General features: G+C 43.9%; 1 protein-coding gene across 4 annotated transcripts in view; it reads right to left on the bottom strand.

Moving 5' to 3' along the window:
- The window catches only part of VPS13D (vacuolar protein sorting 13 homolog D), a 270,781-nt gene that overhangs the window by 116,084 nt on the left and 143,106 nt on the right, over positions 1 to 11,591 (bottom strand). For 3 of the 4 annotated variants that reach the window (XM_075550922.1, XM_075550923.1, XM_075550924.1), the window contains exons 57-61: positions 10,696 to 10,875; positions 6,646 to 6,762; positions 5,900 to 6,049; positions 1,109 to 1,258; positions 244 to 340 (exon numbers count right to left, since the gene is read on the bottom strand). In XM_075550922.1, the coding sequence (XP_075407037.1) occupies positions 244 to 340; positions 1,109 to 1,258; positions 5,900 to 6,049; positions 6,646 to 6,762; positions 10,696 to 10,875 (694 nt within the window). Of the gene's footprint in view, positions 1 to 243; positions 341 to 1,108; positions 1,259 to 5,899; positions 6,050 to 6,645; positions 6,763 to 9,996; positions 10,133 to 10,695; positions 10,876 to 11,591 lie in introns of those variants that run through there. The other variant, XM_075550925.1, reaches the window with a different exon arrangement.

The raw sequence follows: 11,591 nt of genomic DNA, 5'->3' as shown, positions 1-11,591 counted from the left end.
CCCAAAGGGGTCGCGACCCACAGGTTGAGAACCGCTGGCTTACTACCACTGAATTTGCCAAGATACCAGAAGATGCTCTGATTGGCTGCCACGGTCTAACTCGGACAACAAGCAGTACTGAGACAAAGGAAAATGGGACACAAACCTTAGCTTGTGCTGAGAAGTGGAAAGCAAGCCTGTGAAGCATGCAGAGGCCATCACTGGGCCAATCCCCTGACATGGACACAGAACAGTCCACATTACCTGATTCTGCTTGATCGTAGCCGAAGAAACTTAGCAGCTTGAGGAGCAGTTTCTCCTCAATTTGCACAGTGAACCTCTGAGCTGTGATCATCAAATGCTAGAGAGAAACAGATTCAGATGAACGACGGGAGGAATTTGCATCTGGGCCGTTTCAAAGGCTCCAATGACATAAGATGTTTTTGTGACTCACATGGTTTCATCGTCAGAGACATTTCTCTCTCGTTAACCAAGAACGTCAGATACTTAGCAGGTAACTCACCATGCTATCATCTGATCTAAGGGTATCTGTGTCTGCGCTTTGTTAGCGGGGCCCACGGTCCCCAGTGCACTGTGTTGGGGTACTTGATACTCCCTTGGCAGCCACTGGTTGAAGGAGTGTCCTGAGACTGTGCATTTGGGGGCTGCTTGTGGGCTTGATTTCATCAGGACCAGTGACAAAAAACAGGCCATATGGAAGCCACTTCTTAGGTTGGCTCCCTCTTTGTTCCCAGTTAGCTGCTAAAATAACTGGCCTACATATGGAGACATCTCTAGAAAAGAGTTTATCGCTTGAATTATCTACTGTTAGTAAACAACATGTTAGCTTACACAGCAGGATCTCTGTCCTCAGGTCACAACCCTCCTAGCACTGTTCCAATAATCTCTGGCTTATTTGGTTTTACGTAACACATCCAGAGTGTGCTTAGTCATAATCCATCTATGAAATCAAGAAAATGAAGCGCTAAGATAAGGAGTTCCTTCCAATTTCCCAATTTAGAAAGCCACCTGTGGCTTAGCCCTCAGCACCCTGTACTGCCTCTCTGGGAGAGAGCCAAATCCCCTCTGGCATGGTACCAGCCCCTCCAGCCCCCCACAGACTGACTACCTTGTAGATGTTGGTCAGCGTGCTCTTACTGGGGAACTTCACAGCGTTGACTTGCACAGCAGGACCTGTCTCAATGACTTCGTTCTCGTTGCTCAGGGGTGTCACATAGAGCATGAAGGGCTGAGTAGTACCAATGAGCTGATTGTCCACCTAGTATATGCAAAAGGCACAGAACAAAACCTGACAAGTCACTCAATTTTCATGTTTAGCTTTTAGTGGAGCCTTATAATACACAAGCCATTCAGAAAGTACCCTTGCCCCTTTATCCTAGTTCAGCAGCAGCTGGAAGAAGATTCTTAACCAAGACCAGTAATCATAATAAGTAGCAGTAACAACCCACGACTCATCTGTCCATTTGTCACACTGTGATGGCTTGCATATAGATGTTAGAAGCTTTCTCACCAGTATTTCAAATACCATCAGGGTCACTCAATGGTTGATAAGTTTCAGTGCCACTTCCAGACTAAGAACAGACTGGAAAGAAAGAATAACATGTCTACTTCTGAAGGACCAGTCACTGAAAACCTTATGGATAGCAACAGAACAGTGTCATATACCATGTCAAAGATGAGCCCCTCAGATGGGAAGGCACTCAAAACACAAGAGCTGCCCCCTCAAAGTAGAGTCATCAACCTAACTGATGTAGATGGAGTAAGGTGTTTGGGATCTAAAACTGCTGATAGGGCATGACTCAGAGTGAGAGGAAACACTGCAAGCACCCATTCACAAACGGAAGATGGAATATGCAAAGTATGAATCTAGGAAAGTTGGAAATCACCAAAAATGAAATGGAACACAAAAGAATCAATATTCTTGGCAATGGTTAGGTGAAACGAACCAGTATTGACCATCTTTAGTCCAACAATCATATAGTTTACTACACCAGAATAACAGATCCAAGAGGAATGGCATCACATTGCATGTGTAAGTTGGACTTATTGAATAAAGAAGACCAAAGAAGAACTGATACAGTTACATTATGGTGTTGGTAAAAAATATTGAAAATACCATGGACTTCCAGAACAACAAACAAGTCTTCCTTGGAATTAGTACAGCCAGAATACTTCTTAGAAGAGATGATGATGAGACTTTGGATATGTTTATCAGGAGAAATCAATCCCTAGAAAAGGACATCCTGTGTAGGAAAGGGTCAGCAAATAGAGAAAGACCCTCAAGAAGATGGACTGACACAGCTGCTATAACAATGGGCTCCAACATAACCATTGTGAGGCTTGGGCAGGACCACGAAGTGTTCCATTCTATGGTAACATAGGGTCGCTGAGACACAACCAACTTGACAGCACGTAACAATACAACAAGTAAGATAGCAGTAGAAGGTAGACTTTATTAAGTACCATAGGCCAAACATGGCAGTTAGCTCATATATGTCACATCAAGTCCCTGGAAACCTGCGATGCCAGGACTATTAAACTAAGGACTTCACTGCAGTCCGTTCCACAACCTCCTGAGGACTCTCACGGCCCTTATTTACAGCAGCAGCAGCAGCAGCTAAGGAGAGAGCGAGCTTTGCTTAAGGCCATAGTCAACTTGAATCCAGAACCCAAGGTCACTCTATCAGTGCTTCCCTCTTGCTCCAAATTCCTTCAAGTAAGACAACTAAAATTAGAGCTTCAGTAGCTCAGATGGCTACCGAATGGAAGCAATTCTCTGTCCTAAAATCAACTCCCTGCTCAGGACTGAAACGATTAAGTCCGTGGCATGAGGGATTACTCTATCCACCCAGTCTCAGGAAGCACCGTGAAAGTACACTCTCTGCCCACAGGTGCTGGCGATCGTTGGGAGGTTTACTCCAACTTTCTCTTTAGACCAAAGGTCCACACCAGGAAGAGGAAACAGTCTATAGCTTCTGTCGGGCGCTCCTCAGCATACTTTCCTCATACCATCACACACACATATCACTTACTACAACTCCGAATGGTTTTATTGCTCTTCGTTTTACTAACAAGTAAACAGAAGCGTAGAGAGAGTATATTACTTGCCCGTGTTCATAGATTTAAGTACGTGGGAAAAGTTGAGATTCAAAAGCAGATATTCCTGGCACCAAATCCTTTGTTCTTTTTAGTACTGCGCATGGATTCCCACTTGGCTGCCATTTTGTGTAATCACTGTCGATTCCCTTTGGTTAGATTTCCAAGGCCAGGGGTTTGCACAATCACTGCTCATTTCCTTTGGTTAGCTCTCCAAGGACAGGGCAGGGGTGACGAGACTCAGACCACTTTCCCTGGATTTCTCCTATTGCCATTGTCTCTATAGTGTTCTCTAAATCAGGCCACACTCCTTTTTGTCAAACCCTTCAGGGGCCCAGCTTTCCCTTAGGATAAAACCCAAATTCCTGACCACTCCCACATGACCCTGCACGGTGTGTGCACTGCGACTCCTCTAGCTCCAACGCCTAACACACATCCCGGTCCCCATAATCTAGACACACCCACAAGCGTGGGCAAGTTCCTCCGTCTCAGGGTCTCTAAATTCTCCACCTAGAACATTTCCCACCTGGTATGCTCTTCTAGGGGTTGTTCATTCTCTCAGCTGTCCAGTTTCAAGCCCAACTCTCTTCCGCAGGAAGCACTTCCCAGGCCACCTTATCTAATATGGCACCAACCCTCTATTCTTTCTCAGCAATGATCACAGGTTGCAATTATGTTTTTGCTTACTTATTTATGGCTGACCTCCTCCCCAGGTTTTGGTTCCAGAAGAGACTGCATTGCTCTGGTTATTGTTATATCTCTAGACTCAGTACATGGCACAGCCCACATTCAGTAATTGAGTTAATATTCCTTATCACATCCAATATGAGAAATTACAATAAGATCTCATCTTATTCTAACCTCACCTTTGTTCTTTCCCTAAATATATCTGATATAAGATATTCTGGGAATGACCGACCCCAGGTTTCTTTTTCTCAATTAGGCTAGATGTTCCCTAGGGATAGGACCTTGTCTATTTAAATTTGTTTTTCTTTACAACATTGTAATCTAATAAACCCTCAAACTTACTTGTTTTCTGTGACCTGGCCAGTATCAAATAAAGAAGTAGTATCATTTAAATATTTTATAGTATTTCAATTTTTTTTTAATTAAAGAAAAGTAAAAAGCTAAAGAAACCAATAAAGAGCAAAGTGGGTCCTTGGGCATTCTCTATGAAGATCGAATAAGACAGAGAAGCAGAAAGGGTAAGCGGTTGCCTTTCTAGCCTCAACACTTTGCTATTTGGGATGCATGATGAAAGAAAATGTAAGGATGGGTTGTGATAAGAGCTATAAGAGCCCCCAGTAAAATGATTTTTTAAAAATGAGAGTGAGGAGCACAAAATTCCTTCATGAGCAGGTCATGAGTGAAAAGGTGATAGTTGAGCCTATTAGTTAAACCTAAGAGTGATAGTTGAATCTGGCGTTTTCAGGCTGAGGCTATCAATGCAAAGCAAGTTTTAGAAGATGAAGCTATCTGCACAGGAAGATAATTCAGCTTCCTAAAACCTCCTTTATTCTCTAAATTCACTTAAGACAAGTAAGTTGTATAAGGCCTCCGTAGGGGTTTAGATCCGGAGCCAGTAACAAGTTAACAGGCTGAGACTTGCACCAGCAGGGGAGAAAGTCATCAGAGCAGCCCATCCCTCCCCATGAGAACCAGGCACTCTAAAGAGAGTCTTTCAGAAAGGAATAAGATGCAAGTAAAATGTGCCTAGGGGGAAAACACCAAGAAAGAAAACACATTCTGAAAAGGGCTGTTGGCTCTGCAATCGGGATGGAGGCGCACAGTATGCAGCTCTGCGGTCACACTGCGCATCCTCAGCAGCGATGCAGACTGTCCGCTCGGGAGAGAACCAGTCAGGACCCACGGAGTCCTCCGTTTGAAATGTTTACCAGTCACTGGTTCTCGGGACACATTTTGATCTGGGTAGAGATTTTGTGAAGAGAAGGACGTCACCTAAGATGGTATCAGGGTTTTGAACCGATTCATTCCAGCTTGAACTCCCTGCAGAGAACTTGCATTTCCACCCTAGGTAAACTTCAAAGGCAAGCCACTCTCCCTGAGTGGATTTTAGCACATAGCAACCCTGTAAGCCAGAGTCCAGCCATCGGGTTTCCAAGGCAGCAAACCTGTATGGAAGAAGACTGTTACATCTCTCGTCCACAGAGTGGCTGGTGGGTTTGAACCAGTGACCCTTGTGTTAGTAGTTACATGCTTAATTACCGTGCAACCAGGATTCCTACATCAGAATAAGATCGCCCAGGGGTCTATAGGAATCTATATTGGACAATCTTCCATCGATTCATAAGGTTTTCACAGGCGTCTTGTGTTTGTTTTAGAAGCAGAGCACCTAGTCTGTAGACACTACAGGCTTCACCTCTTTTGTTTCCCACCCCTCAGCGACCCTATCCTTGGTTGCCTGATGGGACCACGGTCTGATGTATTTCGTCGGGATTTGAAAGCTGTTTCAGGTGAAGAGGGTAAATGTGGTCTCTCTTACTCTTCCTGGCACTAAGGAGAGGTCCGGTGCCTCCCCCCTCTTTCAATCCCTCCCACTGATATCTAGGGAATTTCTAGGGATTTTATTGTTGTTTTGTTGCCAAGATTCAGAATCATGAATCACCTCCCTTTCAAAGTTGTGACATACAGAACACTTAGGGAGACAAATCTAGAAGCATCCATTTCACACTAAGGTCTTCTCTGTGAAGCATTCAAGTTTTTAGAATATAAAACATGGGATCTGGTTGGGTCTGCAGCATAAAAAGAAGGAGGTTATGCTTTCTGAAAATGGAGCCCTCACCTGTACATCCTGGATGCTGAGTTCCAGCATGTGACTGGTTGCCAGCTGTGTATAGTGCACATTGATTCCTGTAAGCGTTGCAAAGACCAGTTCTTCTGGGGCTTTATTAATTAAGGACAATCCGATTCCACCTTCTAACTTCACAAGCACCTGAAGAGAAACCAGAATACGCACACTGACTACTGTTGACAACCAAGCTCAAGGGAGCCTGTGAGTACAAGGAAAGAATGGCTTGAGATCCCTCTGCCTCTGAGCAGATGGACGTCTCACAGGTGAAGCCTCTCACCTCACTAGATCTTCCTCTAGGCTCACTCCCCAATGCAATCAGAACTCCTGGTAATTGATGACACCTCCATCCGAGCACGGATGACATTCTGCATTCTACTGTGGGAAGGTAATTACTCACTGACCTCCCATAACATCCACCACAGTGCTTGTCACTCAGGCACTTGATTAAAAAAAATCCATGTCGTATTCTCTTCCTTAAATCCTGCTCTAAAAGCCACATCATTTGGCTTCTTTTATTGTGATCTTATTTTAACAACATTTATTATACTCTTGATTCCACATAAACTTTAGCTATCTTTAACATATTACATATTAATTCTGTCAAATATTAAACATCTACACTGAAGAATTCATAAAAGACAGAAAGAAGAGAGTAGGTCAAAATGGAGAAAATCCAAGACCAAGATTTTATCTAAACAAATGGATGATCAAAGAAATGTAGACCATTTAAAACTTACTTCTAATTCCTGTTCTGTATCTGGATTCCTTAATTTCTGCAGCTCTTGCTCAGTTACAGGAAGCTCAGCCACTTCATATGATGAATGGTCACCTTTCCGTTGGCTGAAATCTGTTACCTGAAGTCAAAGGAAACAGTCCTAAGAGGGTTCACTCTTCAGTAGTGACATCCTATGGAAACTACTGGTTTCCAAAGCACTGCTAAAATAAGGTTTTTGTCATGACGCAAACTTGGTGTTAAATCTGCACAGCAAATCTAAGCTGTAGACCCATGAGAACCTCATCTAGTGGAGTCAGGCATCTATGTGTAGGTGATCGAAAACTACAGCTCTAGTCACACAAACCAAACAAGTTCACTGCCACCGACTCGATGCCTACTGTTAACTGCCCCTGTGAGTTTCCAAAACTGTAATTGTTTATGGGGGTAGGTTCTAGTCAGAAAATGCAAACATCAAGCATACTTGAGTCAATGTTCATGTCAAAACTAGTTTGTAAAGAGGCGTTGTAGTTTATAATGAACTGCCTCAGAGTTTATCATTTTTCCGTAGTTGTCTAAAAATAGCATGTCTTGAAAAATTTTCTCTAGCACAGGAGATGCCCCTCACTCTGACCTCCCCCCCCCCCACGCCAGAACCCATGCTTACAATGCCTTCTGGCCCTCACCATCTAGATATATCATGCAGTAACCTAAACTCTAAAATTCCAAAATTAAACTCATTAAGACTCCAGAAATCTGCTCCCTGTTCATCTCCTAGTGCCCCGTAACGTAATCCCCCTTGTTGCCCAAATCAGAACCTTGGGAGGCCATTACTCTTCATCAATCAATCTCCCTCATTCAATCATTAAGTCCAGCTGGTTCTACTCTCAAAAGAACTTCAATTTCTAGTCCTCTTTGTTCATCTTCCTCATACCCACTCACTATCATCTATCCTGGTCTGGGCACCGAAATCTCCCATCTGGACTTCTACAAGTGTTCCTGGCTGGTCCTTGCAGTATTGCCCCGTTCAATGCTCCATGTTTTAGCCAGAGTAAACTCTGCAAATTAAATTTCTGATCATGTCATTCCCTAACTCTTTACTACTCTAGAAAAAACTCAATATCTGTAGCATATACTCTAGGCTCTTCGTGGCCTGGCCTTATTTGTTAGCATACTTTACCTGACAGTTGGGCTAACCTTCTTAATGCCTCAAATGTGCCATTCTCTCTTACCTCTGGACCTTTGAGTCAACTTCTCACTAACTAAAGGTAAATAAAAAAGATCGCTACAAAATCATAGAAACCTTCATTAAACACAAATGACAACATGTGAAACTATTGCTTTTCTACATACTGATTCTCATCTAGGGTGCTTCCATCTCTCTAACCCTTCCCCAAACACCACACATTTCTATTTACAGCACTTCAAAATGGTCGTTTGGGCATCCTCGAGGGACTCAAAGCTTATTCCTGTGAGTTTGGGAAACAAAAGGAAAACAAGGGGGTGCGACCAGGGCTGTCGTGTGGATGGAGTCAGGTGTGCCAATGCAACCCTCACAGGACAACCCCTGCTACCCTCAAAGAAGGAGCAGGTGTATCATCAGGAGGGGGGCGCGGATTCCTCAGTGCTGCTCTCCTGCCTGGCCTTTTACTCACCAAAGCAATTTTCAATTTTCTTAAAACTTCTTCTTCATGAGCCCCCATCATCTTCCTATATCCTTTGACAAAATTTATTAAGATTGTGCTTTGGAATTTTTTTAAAAGTCACTACATCTTAATAGCTGACTTCATGGCCTTGATTTTAACTACCCCAGCAGAGATCCCCTTGAGGGTACTGCTCTGTTTGGAACTTGCTCTCTGGATCGTATTGGTAAATCGCGGTTGGTTCCCAGGTACAAGAGATTTCATAAATCTTTATTTGCTTCAATCTTGCTTCAGAGATTGATGGAGTGATCTTCATGCAATGCTTTTGGCATCCATCAAGATGAACACTTGCGGAAGTGAAGATACTTGTCTAAAGTAGAAAATGCTGACCCATGTGAGATCCAAACTGCAGCAGCCGTGGCACCAGTGGTCGTTCTGTGGTCGTCTTCCACCAGTTTGGGAGTTTAGTCAGTTTCTTCATTTGTCAGGACTTGTGGTTTTCTGTCTTCTGGCTCATCTCTTTGAGGTACTCCCAAACTTGCTTAAAATGTTTCATCTATCTAAAAACTCTTGTTTTATGTAAGGTGGGTTCCTGTAAACTTGCTGCAAAGCTTCGATAATTTAGGAAGAGGCCTGCGTGAGTTTTGTTACAAAGTTGTTATTGGCTCTAACATCTTTTGATATGGTACAAAACATATCCCCTTTTAAAAAATTTATTATTATTATTATTATTGGCTGCTGCAAAAGGAAGCTTTATTGTTTCCATTTGCCTCCTCCCCACAGCCAACCAGCTTGGGGGAGGGTCTCCAGGGCGGTGGTGCTGCTGCTGGCAGGGCAGGTTCAGCTAGAGGGGCTGTAGCCGGCAGGGGGAGGCAGAGGGCCCTTTGCAGGTGGTTGGGCGTCTCAGGCTCCAGTCGTGTTTGAGGCTGAGCCTCTTGAAGAGACACTCGCCCAGTCCAGGAAGTGGTTCTCCAGAAAGTCACAGAGATGGGGGTCAGAAGAGCCTGGCTGAAGTCTTCTCCAGGGCCAGTGCAGCTTCCATGGCGTCCAGGGTTCTACCCCACTCATCTTGGGATGGCTTCTGCGCATCCAGAAAGAAGGCATGGCCTCTGCACTGGTTCTGCAGCTTCAAGAGACGCTCGGCCCCCTCGCGCTTCTCCTTCTCCAGGTCGCAGACGAATTGTCCCGCGCCTTCCAAGGCCACATCACCACGGTCAAAAAAGAAGCCCAGAGAGAGATAGGTGTAAGAGGCCCTCAGATGTAGGTTGACCAGATGGTTGACGCCGGCCTCAGCTTTGGCAGAATTAATTCTGATGGATCTGAGAGCTCATGATTGGTTGGCTTGGAGGTCACCACACACAAAATAAAAGTGGTAGCTGGTCCCAATACGAGGGGATGGCCAAGAAGATGGTCCGAAGGTTCCGCCTGGAAAGGAAACTGGAGAGTGGCGGGGGTTGGAGGAAGGGAGTCCCTGGATCTGTTCCGTTCAAACACTGTTGAAACAAGACACAGGTCCACGGGAACACAGGGCGAGCTTCAACATATCCCCTTTTTGAAAAGCACCTTAATGAGATTAAGACAGGTGTATTACAGAAAAACAAACAAACCCTGAAACACGTCTGTAGCCATGCACTGACTGCAGTCGTGTTTAAACACGGTTTGTGTGGAACGAGCCTGTACGTGTATGAACCGGAACCCTCGTAACAGTACTTTTTGACTTACCCTCATGATTTACTGTCCGGCTTATTGCTCATTCTTTCTCTTCTGCTAAAAGGGTAGCCTCAAAATGTTTGATCTCTTTAAAAGCTCTTGTTTGATGTGAAGCAGCCTCCCTGTAAACTTGCTGCAGCATTTACAGGGGCTCGGTACCTAGGAAGAGGGGTGCCCAGTTCTAACAGGTCCCCGATGTGTAAGTCTTGAACGAACACTCTCATTTCTTGGAATGTAACCCTTTCCTGATCCCTCTGTACGGGGTGGCTAACTCCATCTGCTCCACCTTTAGGTCGCAGCTTAAACGTCAATTGTTTTAAAAAGCCCCCCCCCTTCCAAATAGGAATATACATGTATTCTTCCAGAACACCCCCAAGTCTGTTCTCATGGCACAGCATTTTAATTAACTGATTAGGCCTCTCATCTATCTTCCTGTTACTGTCATTAATATGTCAATAGATTAAATTTGTATACAATAATTCATAACAACATTCGCAATCATATTAACTAACATACACTCATCCTAGCGTGATCTCCGTTAATTCTTGTACCACCTTGTGAGGTACATTCTAGCCCTGTTTTACAAATGAGGACACCATAGCCTCACGTTCAGCATAGGAATCTGCATGCAGTATGGGCTCCATGTATCTTTGTCGATGGACTGATAGGGGTGGGTGACACATAAACTGAGTTCTAGGGAAGTTCTTATGGTATAGTATCACCTGGAGTGCTCTCGTGGGCCCATCTGGGATGACTCTGATGGATAATATTCCAGAACCAGGCCTCATTTTTTGGTTAATAAATTGTTGATCAGGTGGAACTGGCCCCAGAAGCTCCATGGAAGTATCAGGGCCAAGAACAACTTCAGCTCCATCAAACAGACCAGAAAGCCCTCCTTTCACCTAAAGCACATTAGAGTAAAGGCACGTAAGAAAAGGTAAAAGCAATGACTCTGAGACACAATATGCCAACTTGAAACGAGTTACCAAATTCTAGTGTTCTTTTTGGAAGGTCATGGATAATGCACATCAGCATTTATGATTTTTCAACTTCGAAGATGAAGACTAACAGCAGGATCACTTAGTGTGAAGAAATGTGCTATATAAATTTGGGGAATTATGAGTGGGAGGTTAATTCCATGAATATAGAACATTGGTTTATTTTGCTTGTAATAACCACTAGTCATTAAAATAAGCATTAAAAAATTAGCCTGTTTCTTTGAGTAATCTCATGAAGGCTTATTTATGTATCTAAATTAAACAATTATCACCATCACTCAGCTTTCCAATGTGAAACAAACTCTGGAGTTGAAACTTTCCCAAAACAGGTCTAAGACTAGACGGCTAACCCAAATATTCTAAAGAAGGTGTCTCACCTAACATGAAATATGGAGTTGAGAAAGTCACCTGAGACCCAGTGAGGCGGGCCTCTGAGGAAAAGCATCTTTTTGCTACACTACCCCTCCAGCAAAATGGATGTCTACAGGACAGCAAGGACCGGCGAGAGAAGACCACGGCTCAGAGTGTCCAGACCCCTTTGCTCGTTTTCAAATACTGAGCAGAGAAAAGGGGACAGGCTTCAGCATGGCAAAGGCTTTTTATGGTAGTTGTAAGTTTAG

This window comes from Tenrec ecaudatus, chromosome 1 (assembly GCF_050624435.1).
Source record: "Tenrec ecaudatus isolate mTenEca1 chromosome 1, mTenEca1.hap1, whole genome shotgun sequence".
NCBI classification, from domain to species: domain Eukaryota; kingdom Metazoa; phylum Chordata; class Mammalia; order Afrosoricida; family Tenrecidae; genus Tenrec; species Tenrec ecaudatus.
This window is presented reverse-complemented; position numbering and strand designations above follow the sequence as displayed.